Source organism: Dermacentor albipictus, chromosome 3, assembly GCF_038994185.2.
Source record: "Dermacentor albipictus isolate Rhodes 1998 colony chromosome 3, USDA_Dalb.pri_finalv2, whole genome shotgun sequence".
NCBI classification, from domain to species: Eukaryota; Metazoa; Arthropoda; class Arachnida; order Ixodida; family Ixodidae; genus Dermacentor; species Dermacentor albipictus.
The window spans coordinates 11891401-11906886 of NC_091823.1; the positions used below are offsets into that span (position 1 = coordinate 11891401).

General features: G+C 46.6%; 1 protein-coding gene and 1 long non-coding RNA gene across 2 annotated transcripts in view; one reads left to right on the forward strand and one right to left on the reverse strand.

Moving 5' to 3' along the window:
* Positions 1–15486, forward strand: part of LOC139057228 (corticotropin-releasing factor receptor 2-like) — a 290004-nt gene that overhangs the window by 168219 nt on the left and 106299 nt on the right. Inside the window, exon 2 of the mRNA XM_070535083.1 lies at positions 12981–13133. Coding sequence (XP_070391184.1) covers positions 12981–13133 — 153 coding nt within the window. The remainder of the gene's footprint in view (positions 1–12980; positions 13134–15486) is intronic.
* LOC139057230 (uncharacterized) overlaps positions 1–15486 on the reverse strand; it is a 348067-nt gene that overhangs the window by 164793 nt on the left and 167788 nt on the right. The window lies entirely within an intron of this gene.

A 15486-nucleotide genomic window follows, 5' to 3' on the forward strand; every position in this document is an offset into this window, starting at 1 on the left:
GACGTGTTGTTGTTTTCCTTCATTACGGTCACTGCGTTGCTCGACTAAATTTAACACTAATAATAGATTTATTGCAGTCGCAGATTTATATGGCTAACTTACATAAATAATCTTTCCTGTTTCTTAGTTACGAGTTTCTCAGTTGAGCTGAAATCCACTTGTTAAGTGTATCAGGGGGATCCTATAACATAAACATTTTTTTTTGCCAAACAGACTCCACAGAACCTTTATATTTCCGTTTGTTTAGAAATTCAAAATATTCTATATTCTGTCCAATATTTGGAGGTCGCTTTCTCTAATATTTTATTCAATATTTCACTGTTTAAAGAGCCCTATAGGTAGTGTCGCTCCTGCAAACAGTGTTTAGATACAATCGCTAAATTAAAAATCCTGCTTAAAGGTTACGGGGCACAGGATGTGTGGTTCAGCAGGACGAACCCAGGAAGTGGTTGTGCAGCAGATAACGCGCCCGTCTTTACGCTGACACTTCATTTTGTTTCATTTCGTATTTCACCCACCCAATTGGCTGACCCTTGGATAACAGCTGTGGGCGGCAAAACCAACACAAATAAAATGAGATGAAGCGGCGTATTTTCATATTTCTCAGTTAATCGTTTGTTTTGTTCATTTAAAGTACTAACGCCTTCACGTGGAAGCACAAAAGCTCTGTAGAGAGAAAGAAAGAGCCTGTTCGGGCTGCGGAATAAGAAATCAATTTGACAAATGCACCGCTTTTCACGGGCGTCTTGTTGGCCTCGGGACCACCGACAGCAGCGGAATCTAAATCGGGTGGTAAGGAGTGAGACCATGGAGTAAGCTGCGAAGAAGTAAAAAAGAGAGAGAGAGAGAGAGAGAGAGAGAAGAAAAAACGGTCGGCCAGGACATTCACAGCGCGACGAAAGTGCTGCAGAAAAAAAACGAATAGAGAGCTAGCTATAACATTGGTGCCTCCTCGTCAAATAAATAACTTCAAATACACGCTGTCGCATGCTCCAGCAGGCCGTGGATACAATAGGCATCAATCAGGCAAAGCGTCTCAGTACCTTCCGGAAACCTCTCTGAATTCCTTCTGGGGTTTTTCGGCTTTAGAGAGGTGAGGCGGCATACGGAAATTGTTTATTCTCGGAAACTCCACTGCCGTTCAGGATGTTTTACGCATTTTCTTAAATTAGATTGCTGTATGCTGTAAAAAGCATACAGAAGTACTGCGGTGCTAAACTCCTTGAAACAAGCGTTGGCCTGCCGCGTTCGTTTTCTTTTTTCGGAAAAAGCGCAGAACTGCTGTCATCTGCAGCGCTCAAAACCTCACACATTAAAAGAAAAAAGAATGGAACCTTTGCTAACACTTTTCAGAAAACGCAGATAGGAGAAGAAGAGTAAATATAAGTAAATTTTACTTCCAAAGTGAATAAACTACAGACACATGGAGTAATTTTGACACACATTTTACATGCGTTGGCAAATGACAGTTTATCAGAAATGATTTCAGGTTGCAAACAATCAACTAAGTCTTTATATCAAATGAACAAAATGCAACTTCGCAACAGTATGACATGTCTAAAGAGAGGAAGAAAAGGATGCATAGAAAGGCAGGGAGGTTAACCAGGTATAATTCCGGTTGGCTACCCTGCACGGGGGAAGAGTTAAGGGGCATAAAAAGAAGAAAGAGTGGAAGGGGACATAGAGAGAGACAAAGAGAGACGCGTCTATATAAAGAGTGACGATAACCCTCAGCATCAACGTGGATATCTATATCTTCAGTATCTGAGAATGCTCCATTAAGTGCGACAATATGATTGTCAAAAAGTGCGTTTAATCGGACCATCATGCGACATTAGTCAGTGCGATGTGCAGCAGTGTTCATAGCAATGGAGCGACGCTCATAATAGAGTCCTCTAGTAAATTAAAGGCGGCAATGTTTTCGCCGAACAAATGCATCCCGCTGGCACAAAGGGGCTCTAACGTGTTCCGCGCATCAATGCAAGAAGATACCTCGTTATGTTTACAATGTGCGTATGATAACTTGGACAACATCTTAGTTTAGGGGCACCTAACAATATACTTCACTCTCATTCATCATGGTAACTCACCTGCGAAATAATGGGCATTTACACAAAGGCAAGCTTTAAATCTGCACGTTTTCAGGTCAAGAAAGTGATGAATACTTACAAGAAGCTTATTACCATGCGAGTTTCTTTCAATCTCGCTTTGTATGCGGGTTTGCTATGTTTGTGCTGTCACGCAAGAACGCGCTCCCGATTTTATATAGGGCTTGATTCTCGAACGTAGTAGTACTTTCCAGACAGACGAGCTCGCAATCCGTCACTTTGTAGACGCATGGTAATAGATGACTGCGGCACGTTCTAAAATTTACCTTGTCTCTACGACCGCATCGTGGTGCAACGTTTTTGTCTTGTGCTCCTATGTCCGAGGGTCCGGGATGAAATCTCGGCCGCGGCGGCCGCATTTTGATGAGGGCGAAGTGCATGAACGCCCGTGCACCGCACATTGAGCGCACGTTAAACAGCCCCAGGTGGTCAAAATTATCCCGGAATCCCCGACTACACCGTGCCTTATAATCATCCCGTGGTTTTAGCACGTAAAATTCCAGAATTTCTTTTTTTTATTTAATTTTACGAGCGCATCCTCAGGATTCGATGACGCAGTACGAAAACGGCCGGACAATTCCGCGATCACCTACCCGCACTTGCTACCGCACTTGTTGCTGTCGATCCACCGATCGACAGCAATTTGCGCAAGTACACTTTGAGGCTTCGACGTGGGACTATATTTTAGAGCGTGTTCTTTTTTGTTGTGTTCGTTTCCTGTGGACAGCCCGAAGAATGGATTTCGAGAACCTGACTAATTGGAAAGGAAAACTGTGATGCTGCCACCAATAGAACCAGTGGAGCGGTGAGCACTGACAATTGCTGTTTTTGTTTTTTCTCAAGCTTAAAAGATAACTGAACAACCTCCCTAAGGATGATTTCTTGTTCATGATTTTTGTTCGGGACGCGGGGAGCCGGTCAGGCATCGCCAGCGCGCTCTGATGGCTTCACCTCGACCGCTTCATTAGGACGGAGACAAAGGCTCTCGCAGACCGCACAGGAGAGCTGGTCTTCTGACTCATAAAAGCCACGTCGGCTTTCGCTGATCTTACCGAATACCTTGAATATGCCCGTCGTCTTCGTTTTTTTCTTCAACGAGTTCACTGTATTTGCCTGGCTGCTCTTCCGAACTTTCCAACGTGAGATAACGAAGCATTGAACGTGTAATGAAAGACACTGGAGGTTGAGAATGTCACGTTGGCGGACGATGTATTGGTGACTGCCTTTTTATCTTAGCTTTCTTTTCCCGTTAGAACCACCTGCTGCAGTGGCTTAGCGGCTATGGTGTTGCGGTGCTAAGCACGAGGTCGAAGGGATCAAATCCAGGCGGCGGCGGCTGCATTTCGAGGGGAGCGAAATGAGAAAACGCCCGTGTCCCTTGCAGTGGGGGCACGTTAAGGATTCCCCAGAGGTCAAAATTAATGCGTAGTCCTCCACAATGGTGGGCCTTATAATGAAATCGTGGTTTTTGCACGTAAAACCTCAGAACTCAATTCATTCCATCAGAACCGGCCTTCGCAGTTAATATTTAGGTCCGCCAGATGTGACGCACTCACTTGTTTCCTTTAGTTATCGCCAGCGTAACAAGGTAGATAGGAAAATGTGATGTTCATATCTTCTCACACTTTCGAACGTCGTGGACTAGAATCATAATGGAGAGAGAGAGAGAGAAAGACAGAGGCGGCGACAAGGGAAACTTAGGGAGGGACACTATGTCTGATTGGCTACCCTGTCCTGGGGAAAGGAAATGAGACTAAACAGATGAGATAGAAGAGAAAATAAATGTTGAGAAAGAAAAGAGCGAAGAATGAAAGGACAAGCTTGAAGAGAAAGACGAGCAGAAGGGAGTCAGTCAGTCTGTCTGCCTGAGATCCTCTCTGTGAGCCTGTCAATCTGTCAGTCAGTCTATCTGTCGAGTATTGGAAAAAAGAAATAAATACAGAATCATATGTATCTTAATTCTTCTGCGACCTCAACACACAGTCCGCTAAAAAATGCCAAAGTTTCCCCAAATTAACTTTGCACGATAATAGCCAGTGGAAACGCAATTTGGTTTCACCATTGAACGCTATGCCCTCCGTTTCAAAAAGCTCATGCAGCGTTCTGGATTGCATGGTTGGTTGAATAACCCAAACTACCACTTGGCTTGGCACTGTTGCACCACGATAAGCGCGGCAGTGAAGCCGCTGTCCGGGCATTAACGCTAATGAGGGACTGCTAGCCAGGCGCGCTGCCCCCTTTAAGAATTCTATCTCTACAAATTTAAATGTGCTACATTCTCTTGTTTTCAACTTCACAAGTTCTCATTGTTCTCAAATTCACACAGGATAGGAGGAAAGTTAAAAGGCAAAATTTGGTAAGCCAAGCCCAAGGAGCCATAAGCATTGCAGCCCTTCACAAATCTGTTAGCGACAACAGTCCGCCCAATTCTAGGATGTCATGCAGAAGCGTCTCACCAGAGAAGCTGCTCGATTCAGTTTGGTCACCACCCGTAAAAACGTAATGAGAAACCTAACGATATATTTTCGCGACATGAAAGTACTAGACAGCCTTATTGCTGAGGAGAATTTCACGGAATTTTAAATAATATATAAGTTTCAAGCACGAAAATCTTGGACTTTTGCAGCTGAGCCATTTCTTCTTTAAGGTTTCAGTTATTTGACAATAGGCTACTTGAAATGTTCGTAACTGCACTCCACAGCGGGAAAGCTGGAGCACTTTGTCTTCTGAGTTCGTACTCAAAGTATACACTAAGTGCACGAATGCTCAGAACCGTGTGGAAAGAAAGCCCTTTCGAAGGCGTCCATGCTAGCCTGGACGCTTACACATGGCCTTGTGAGAGTCATTTTCTGGTAGTCTTGAATGCTCCAACTTGCTCAGTGGAAAGTGCTGTAGCGTGGTATACGTATTTACGTAACGGCAAGCAAAGCCATAAGCTAGCTGCGCCACATTCTTGTGGATAACAGCAAATGCAGTCAAGTGTTATCACGGAATTGCGCCCCACTTGATGGACTAATCTGACAATCGAATGACTATACCTGTGGGTGCAGGGTTTGATTAAATGGCCATCTACGTCTTGGCACGTTTCACTCTCGCGTCGAGTCAAACAATGAAGAGATTAGTATGCAGAAATAATTACCACCCGGCGCTCTCGGCTGCAATTAATCGAAAGGCTTCTCCACACGCGCACACACACACATACGCACACACGGACACACTCATCGCTTACGCAACATAACGTCATACAGCGCGGATGCGAGATGGCTCCCGTTTGGCGGTTGTCATCTGCAGGAAAGGTGGAGAGGCTTAAACTAGGCCAGCGAGCATATCGACCGCACATCAGCGCGAGAGAGACGACGCTAACCGAGCGTGAGCTGTAACTTGTACGGCAATCCCTAAACGATCCCGCAGGGTGGCAAACGATCGTGCTCCGTCAGCAGCTTTCAGCCGACCGCTCTCACGATATATGCGGAGTTGCGAAAGAAGGGAAAGGGTCGGGGGGTGTTGAACAACGACAGGACCTATTTAGATATGTCGAAAAAGCCCATCATTACAGCGTTTCAGGCCGAACGGCGGCCGCACTAAACGTCATAATGGCCTCGCTCTAGAGCGAGCTCGTGCGGGCGGGCAGTCGTCGCATTGCGACAATGACCACTGTGCATTCGAAGCACGCAACGTCGTCGGCTAGCCGCGCTCTGACCTCGAGAGTGGAAGCGCTGAACGACGCGGCGCTCGCAGTGGTTATGGTGGTGATGGTCGGCCTGACTGTTGCAGGGTGAGCTCGCTCACCCGCAGACATTACGCGGGCTTGCGTGCTTGCCAGCCGGCGCAATTTAACATGCGGGCACAGCCGCCTCTTTACACTTGCGGTCGACAGATGATCACATGCTAAGTCGGTGAAAAGAAGAGTGGGTAGCTGTTTGCTCGTTAACGTGGCTTATAAAATTCCAAAGAAAAAAAGAGGAAAGACGTGGCAAGTACTGGTAACGCAAAACGAGCCCGATACACCCTTCCCCTCATGCCCTTTTGCTTCGCTGGTAGATGGGAAGGGGGGGGGGGGGGGGAGTGGCTGGATCTCCGAGAGTGCGTACACGCGCTCTAAGGTGCACTCTGATAAGTTACTCCACATAGAGCGAGTGCACGTGCTTTATGGAATTTCTAAATGTAGCGTTATTGGTAAACGATGCAGGTTTGTGAAAGATGGCAGGCGTGTTGCCACTTAGCTCACTTTAGTGACAATTATGTTTCTGTCTATTGGCGATGCCATTTGAAGCGCTAGGTTCCAAGGACATCTCCAGGCCCTTGCACCCGATGGCAACGGCGGCGACAATTTCACATGCTGAAGCCAAACTATGCTTGTAGTAGAGATGCGCCGATTCGTGGAGTGGCTGTAAGCTCTACGCGGTCATGGGATGACCTCACTATGAATTCGCCTTAGAGAGCTTAGGATGCTGGCGTTCCTACACATCGAGCGAAATTGCCCATAATGTGAAAGGGGCAGCGTGCCTAATAGTTTCGGAAGCAATGGCAGTACCTGATATATAGGTCCTGTCCAGAAAAGTAACTCGTGAAATCAATATTTTTATAGCGATAGCAGTTATAAGAGCACTCCAGGCGCGTTTCTGCCTTCGGGGTCGCCGTGAGGTTTCGTATGAGTGAAAGCGTGTGAGGGTGAGCTGGCGAACACGGTTCGATCTCGCGTGCGCGAGCGAAGAACGCGGTCTGGATTCGCGCCCTCGACTGTCGCGCGCGAGTCGGGGGGTGGGGTGGGGGGGGGTCAGGCGATGGAGAAGAGGCGTTCTTCTCCGGCGGCTGCTAGAGTGCCTCGATGTCCTCCTCGCCTGACGCTCCGTACAGAGTGGAGATGATCGCGGCGTCTACTGCGGCGTTGACCACGCGAATCGCGGACGCCTTAGTAGATGCCCTTGGCCGACGCCTTACTGACGCCTTTCCGCCGCTCGTATGTCTTAAAAAAGCGATCCGCGATGTGGCCACAGTGCGCGCCCACGCGGGCCTCATCGCCAAGCGATCTGCGATATCTGCAGAGCGCGCGTAGAGCCGGTAGCTTCGTATGCGCTGTGCTTTAGACGTTTCGTTCACGCTGAAGCGAGAGATGCATGAAAGTAAATTCGCTTGCTGCTGCCGCGATATCTCACTCCAGAATTCTGACGGAGTTTTCGCGCTCATTGAGCGAGATGTTTACATGTTTACCTGTGCGTGCGTGACACCGTGCTGGTTAATTTAGCTAAAACACGTTCGCGGGCTAGTTGGCTTGAATCCATGATAGAATGTTTAAGCGCCACTGAAGAAGGGCGTAGAAAGAAGCAGACACAAAAAGACAGCGCTGTCTCTGTGTGTCTGTTTCTTTCTGCCCCCTCGTTGAGTCATACCCGCCGTGGTTGCTCAGTGGCTATGGTGTTGGGCTGCTGAGCACGAGGTCGCGGGATCGAATCCCGGCCACGGCGGCTGCATTTCGATGGGGGCGAAATGCGAAAACACCCGTGTGCTTAGATTTAGGTGCACGTTAAGGAACCCCAGGTGGTCAAAATTTCCGGAGTCCTCCACTACGGCGTGCCTCATAATCAGAAAGTGCTTTTGGCACGTAAAACCTCAAATATTATTATTATCGTTGAGTCACGCTTACATATTTTATCATTGTTAATTTAGTTAGTAGGCGAATGTTTAAAAGTTTCTAGGGCCGATAAATCTACTGTCCTTACTTCGTACAGCTATCTACTAATCTGCTATCGCAATCGGTGCTTCGCCTTTCGGGCGAAACTGCGAATTTTTCAGACACGCCCCGCGCTTTGAAGTTCAGTGTCACGAGATGCAGACATATCACAAATTCACAGAGTTATCCCCACGAACGCTCAAGGGAGGCACTCTGGCGGTTCACTGAATGCCATGCCTTCGCAAGGCTGGCTTTCCTTGCAGTTTGCAATATCGTCCTACTACTCCCTTGTTGAAAAAAAAAAGTGAAAAGGAAGAAAGCACCGTCACATAACAAACGAGGAAATGTGTGCAACGAAATAACTTACGAAGTGAATAATTTCACAGCTGGAGGAATCATTCAAGTATGCTAATTCTGCTCTTGTTTTCCTTGCTGTGGTGGCTATTTGTGTCATCGTCGTCGTGTTGTCGTTGTTGTTGTTGTTATTATATCGTTTGTGTTTAATTCCAGCATTCCTTTAATACAATGCTTAAGACCGGCTTTTTTTAAGGAAGCGGGCCGCTGTCTGTGCTGTAAGCTCGGTCTCGAGTGAAGTCGTGTCGCAAGTTTCTGTTACAGTCAAATGCAGACACCGGTGTGTGCTTTTTCAGTGAATATTCGTGAACCAGATGAACTTGAGTCATTCTTTTGTAACACTATGAAATAACAGAATAAGAAACAAAATCACCATGGGATGAATTTTCAAATAATACGACGCAACTACCTGGCATAATTCGTGCAGTAACACAAGTGCGAGGCTTTTCATGTTCGAGAAGGCTGCGAATGTGCATAACGTAAACTGTGTAAAGTGCGCGCCCTCTCATTCCCACCTCACCTTTCAAACCTCGTCCAGCTTCCACAGTACTGCACACATTCAGGAAGGCAATGCCTGAGGTTGCGCGCTTCTGGAACGCGCAAGGCGTACCACTGCGCAGCCAGCGGCTCCAACAAAAGGAGCGGCTCGCACGTTCTGCCGAGTCAAGCGGAAAGTGAGTTGCCTTAAACTCTCTCCGACTCTGCGCCATTTGTTTCTTCAGCGGTGCCAGTAAAAAGCTTCAGAGATAGGACAGAAAAGCGACGGCTCGTTGCAAAGCGCTGCATTAAATGGCGTGCGCTACTTCCCAATGGAGTTGCGAAATTACGCGCGCCGGGTTGAGGTGTGGCGCTCTCGCGTAAAGCGGGTTTTCTTTGCCGCCAAAGTCCGTAATAGTAGTACCTGGTTTGTAAGTTCTCTATTTCCTTTTTCTTTATTTGTGTTGAACAGAGAATGCTCTGTTCACTGACTTCGCACTCCTCGGCATTCAATCCGTACAAAAAAAAAAAAGAGCACCCGATCACACCTGAGGCCGCCGGGAAGATTCGAGTTTAGTGAAATCTTGTTTTGAGCTCTACCTCAAATGAAATGAAGTGGTGCCGTAAGTTTGTTACAGTTAAGTTTAGACGATGTCTCCTATTTAGAATGGGTGTTGGTGAGCCGTATGAAGCTAGGTATCATTCTCCACAAGGCTATATAAAAAAAAAAAAAACGCTGCTCGCATGAATCTCCGAATAAAATGATCTAAAGGTCTTGCAAGATCACCGCGAGACTACTTGCTTCACAAGATGAAGTAAGCTACGTAGATGTATTACGCAAAGTGGGTAATGTTTCGACACCTTTCGGAATCAGCTAAAGTCTGCTCATATGCCTGGGTCAAGAGTCATCATTCATTCTTGCCTAAAGCGAAATGACACGGATTACGAAGCAGCGGAGACGAAACCAGGCGGAAAGAAGGCGGTGGTTTGGGTCGGGGCGGTGCTTAAGAGCAGCGGAGGATTGACGGACGGGAAGGAAGGGAGAGTGTGAGGTGATAGGGGAGGGAGCGGTGGACAGACCGGGCTTGATCAACACATGTAGAGAATGCGGGGTTGGGAGGAAAATATTTATTAGTGGTCGATTTTGCCAGCGCAGAAGTGCCAGCGAGTCTCGGTCTTAGGGGTGGTGGTGAAGGAGGGTGAGATACCTATGCCCCCCCCCCCCCTTTTTGGATTCACAGTGCCTACGAGCACTAATTGCAGATCCCCTTTGCCAGTGATAAAACTAGTTGTGAAATGAAAATTCCGAGCGGTGAAATAAAAAACGAAGAGTCGCCTGAGAGTCCTTTTTTATCATTGTTGTTATCAGTTGCTCTTACTGCGAGGACTTTGGACTTCCATAAAAATTGCAGTGTATGCATTTTCGCAAAAAAACGAACAAAAGAAAAGAACGGGACGCTCAATAAACTGAACGTAATTTTAACGCAATACTAATCATAAATAAAGATCAAGAGAAGCTCATATCCCAAGTTCGTCAGTGTTCTTATTTATTTTTATTATTTTCTTCACCAATGAAGGACCACTGTTGAGCCATTGTTCCCTTACTTGATTTTGATTTCCTTAGAACATTTCTTTTGTACAGCTTATGTGTTCACTAAGCCTGAACCTTTGGAAGGTTCACAGTATACAATAACTAAATAAAATAAATTAAAATAATATAAAACACCATATACGTTATCTTGTAACAAAAAAAGAAGCAAGCTTTTCGAACTCTGTTGTTAGATGGACAATGAGCGCCATGCGGCTTTGCGATCATATAGTTATAGCAATTATTATTACTAGTTGTTTTTAAAGCAAAAATAGATTTGACAGCAAAAGGAAAGTGAGGATCAGGCTGGCAGCTGCTCTCGGAAGGCGCACTATGCCTGCCTACTCCTCAGAAAGAAGAAACAAACATAAAAATAGAAGATAGGAAGGTGGGGAAAAAAAGAGGAAAGAAAGAACAAGATGACAGAAGTCACATAATAAAGTAGAACACAGAGTACAGGTGGTACACAGTAGGGCTGGCCACTGCAGGTCACGCTACTGAAGAATGTTAAATAGAAGAAATAATGTCTGAGTTACAAAAGTTAACCTAAATGGGTAATTCTAGAACACACAAAATAGAAGAACTGCAGTTGATAGTGCATTTCCGTTTTGGTCTTTATGTTTGTCTTACAAACCGTCTGTGTCTTAGCGTGCCCCTGCACAGCATTAATTAACATCTTGTCCTAGAAGCGACACAATTTGAACCGTGTTATCTTCAAAACGACTGAGTAAATGCCGCTGCCCGGCCGTAATATATATATATATTGTGACGAAGAAGATCGGCAGGCTGAAAAGCCGCGTTGCCATCGCGTGGCACGTACCCAGTTCGTTCGCTGGCTGCGCCCTACCTACTGGTGCTGAGTTTGTCGCTGCTGCTCTACGAGCCGAATAAACCCCCCTTTACAATGCATGCTAGTCTGATCTGGGGAGAAAACGTTGGTTACCAACTTTGCTGCGCTATTACTGTTGCTTATAGAAGAGTCGCAGTTCCGCCCGAAAGGCAAAGCATTTATTGAGATAGCAATTTAGCTGACAGTTATACTAATTGATGATAGTAGTGTTATCGGCCGTATAAGCTTTGACACATTTGCCTACTAACTGAATTAACAAGCATGGTGTCAACGCGCATCGGCAAACATAAACAAATCAAACTCGTTGACCGAGGACACTCGCTGTCGAAACGCTGCCGTGAGCAAGCACGGCAGCAGCAGCGAGTGAAGTGACCTTCGTGCTGTCTATCGCTTCAACAGAAACAGCGGCGAGAGAACCGCACGCACAAAGGTATGAGCTAACTGCAGATCGCTTTCAAGATACGGCGCGCGCGACCGCGCATCACCGCTCAAAGCACGTAGTAGCTGGCTGAGTAGAAGCCCCCCTCCCCATTCATCCCCCGCTAACTCCCCACTTTCCTCCTCTCGCGCACGATATTGAGCCGCGATCGTCAATTATCCTTGCGCCTCGTCGCGAAATACGCAGTTGCTGCCGGAACCCAAAGCTGCCCCCTTCCCTCCCTCCCTCCCTCCCTCCCTGCCTGCCTGCCTGCCATCCCCCCACGGCCTTTCGCGCGACTCTCCGCCTCCCTCCCTCGCGCGCGCCAGATTGAGCCGCGAACGTAGCTCCCCTCGCATGCTTCAACTCGCGCGTAAGCATACTGCGCGCGGCGACGTTTATCGCCCTTGGACTTTATAGGAACCTCACGGCGACGGCGACGCTGACGGCGACGGCAAAAAAAAGCGCCTGGAGTGTCCATATATTTACTATCCCAATAAAACTGCGCGAGAAGTTCGCAGAACCTTGAAGCAATATGATGTTGAGAAGCAACTTTACAGCATACATTTCTCAAATGTTGCACGCTTAGATCTTATTAGTCTTTTTTATAACCTTAGTGGGGCTCGAATCGCAACGTAGAGGCTGTCAGTGTGCCGCTAGCAGTGCGAATTCATTTCTAATTTTTATTGATGGCGTCTGCACAACATAGTACCAGAGCCACGCCCAATAAGCCGAGATAACCACTCTTCGCTAAGGAACACCAACAATGTGCGTACATAGCGTGTCTTGGTAGAAAGCGCCAAATACATTTGAGGCTGGTCGGACGTCCACCACTACATAAACGTGAAAGAGGGACGAGAAAATCGGGTTTTAGTTTGCTTAAGCTTAATTAGGAAGGACTAAAGACATTCAGCATCCGAAACCCATGACCTTTCCCACTGAAAACAACATCAAGAAACATTGCGTCGGCTATGTACAGAGACACGAAAGCGCTGCTGTGTTTCTTGAGGGAGATGCGCCTATATGACCACTTCTGTATGCTTGAGCTTGTGCTTGCATGTCTTGCACAGTTTTCTCTCTACTTCTAGCGAGCTAAAAGCTCGCTATAGAAGTAGAGACTAAGCTTTATGGCAAATCGCGGCCATATTAAAAGGGTGCCTCAAGGCTTTTTTTTTTTTAGAACAGAACAGAACAGAAATTTTATTCAGATTATCAAAAATATGGTATGCGAAAACGTCTGGATCCTTAGCCATAGGCTAGTTATGGATCCATGCAGTTATACAAGGAAAAAGTAAACGATTCAGACACAATCATTTGTTGTGGATAAAACATGGCTTGCATGCACATGGCCGGTTGCAACAAAACTTGAAGAGGCCATCTGAGTAGCACACGGGCAAATATTTAGCACAATTTAACCAAGTGTTCAAATACTCGCTTTTTTCGTGGGTTTCTTTTCCTCAAGTCTTTTTTTTTTTAGCTACACTACGATAAATCCCGTCGTTTCCTTCCTGCAGGATCGTGGAGTGCGGTTCAGTGCCCTGCAGCCTGGGACTCCTTCACCTGCTGGCCACCAACGGCGGCTGGAAAGGCAGTGCGCAAACCATGCACCGACATCATCGCATCCCTCGACGTGTCCTTAGACATCGGAGACGTTTCGCTCGAAACAGGTCGGTGCGGCCATGGGTCTATTCACAAAACACGCCTCTATGCTCGAGATCTCTTTGACGCTGCCCAGGACTCGTGATAAAAATTAAATGGCACTCCGCATGCGCCGCTATGGCTGTGAGTGCCGCTGGCTGCCAGGCCTAAGTTTAGTGTGCATGCGCAAATGCGGCACAAATTAAAAAGAAAAAGAGTAAACATTAAATTACGGGTTTTCGCGGGCCAAGATAGCCACCACTGCAGCTTATTTGTTAGAGCATCGAGCTCGTTATTCGTAGACTGTGGAAACGGAACCGACAGGCGTTGTCCTTTCTGTAATTCTCGTTTTCTTTAATTGTTTGTTATTGTCCCCAATTCTTCGCTTGGCTTCATTGTCGGTTGGCTACAACTATATTATAGTTACAACTATAAAAAAAATTACCCCTCCACGCTTTCCTCGATTATTCTTCATCAGTATCAGTGCGTAATGCTGAATTTGAATAAAATGAGTCTTCGTCGTTAAAATGTAAGCTGGCATGGACTGTCGTATCTCTATTCTTTTTTAAAATTTTATTCTCGCGTCGTACTCAGCAATATGGCTGTTCACGAGAATACTGGATAGGGTACACGAAGGCCCAGTCTGTGCCTAATCGCGTGGAGATGCTATTCTGGAGAACTCGACAAAGCTTCACGCTCATTCTTGCTATATCACGGGAAGACGATAAATATGTTATGCTACCTAGTCCTTTCCTCACAGCAGATAACGCAACAAAGAGATTGCGCGACATTCCATCACTTCCGGTATTGGCTCATGTCGTATAACGGAACACGTTGTTCTTCACCGGAATCAAAACAAAGCTATCATTCCGTCATACTGTCGCCATTGAAGTCGTGCTTCTGTCGTCACACAGAGGCCCACTACATAACATACACAATTACTTGCTTTACGCAAACACGTTCGTCCATCTGGTAACTCCTTGAATCCTCTTTGAATTATCCTTGACCCATCCGTAACTCCTACGCCGTTTGGAGTGTAACTCCAAGCGATTGAGATAGTTCTCCACAGATACTGAGAACTATAACGATGAGCAAATAAAGCCGCTCACGCAATCAACATTTATTCACTGATAGGTGCCGTTAGTGCCTGTAGAACCTTGTGCCGCGAAGTAAGTGCAAAAGTAAACGGGATTCGTTTTCCCACATGAGGGGCGCTCGAAATAAATCCGGCACCCGAGGAGGGCACGTTTGCATGTTGCCATGCAAGGATGAAAAGAAATGGCAGCTCGCGAACACCACAGTGGGAGCATCCCACCCAAACACAAACGAACGTGTCGCAGGCAGACATTTGTCGGTACACCCTGCCGGATCCTCCCAGCCAGACATCATTCGGCTCTTATCATCAAAGCGAGTCACGACAGCTGGAGCGTTCGTAACGTATAGCGAGTGTCGGTAACGTAAGATGGAACTGACTGGTTCTTTGCGGCAATGCATGTTGGTGCGCGCGAATGCGCTGGCGTCTATAGGTCCGCGCTGCTTAGCGTTGGGCTCCGGCAATCACAATAAACAACGCCAGGAACGAACCAAGCAGCTGTTGCTCTTGCTGATCAACGCGTAAATGGAGTATGTGATCTGCCTTCTAGGATGACATGGTGGCAAGAGACTCCGATAGAGACTCGCTGCGACTACCACCGCAACTCTGGAAATGGTAATGGCGCGTTACACAGGCACTCACTACCGTATACTCCGACCCGGTAGAGGCGTGTGCAGTGTTATGGAAGCAGGCTGGATGCGGCTAATCAAGTGACCGAATTGAAGGAGCTCTTCACACCTATGACGGACGAATATGTTCGCCTATTATCGGGAATGAGTATACTCATCGTAAGAACACGTGTCCCAGACCTTCTCGCAGTATTCAAGAAATATAGAAGTAACGATGGAAAACTGAGAACAGCAAGAAAGAACAGATTACGAGCAACTGTTCACGTACATCCTAAGTGAGCCTTGAAAGATATGTGTTGTTATCAACAAGATAACAAGTACAAAACAGCCTCGTGGAGCGCCAAAAGCGATAATTTTTTATGAGAAATCATTGCGTGGCGCATGTACAGCAAGTGCTATGAGCACTCATTTTATAAACGCAGCCAAGTGCACAGGAATGTTGCAGGAAGAAAGGAGCATTCTATTTGCAAATGTATAAAAATTGTGTTCGATTTTTCTACGACCAACAAATCCACAAGAGGTGCTGACGTTTATCGTGAGATTAAAAAACCAAGCAGCAGCTGGGGCCGTTGACATTAGCCCTGTTCCTGTGTGATATGTTGCTCCACTCATCTCTGATAGATTGTTACATCATTAATTTTACCTTGCACACTGAAATTT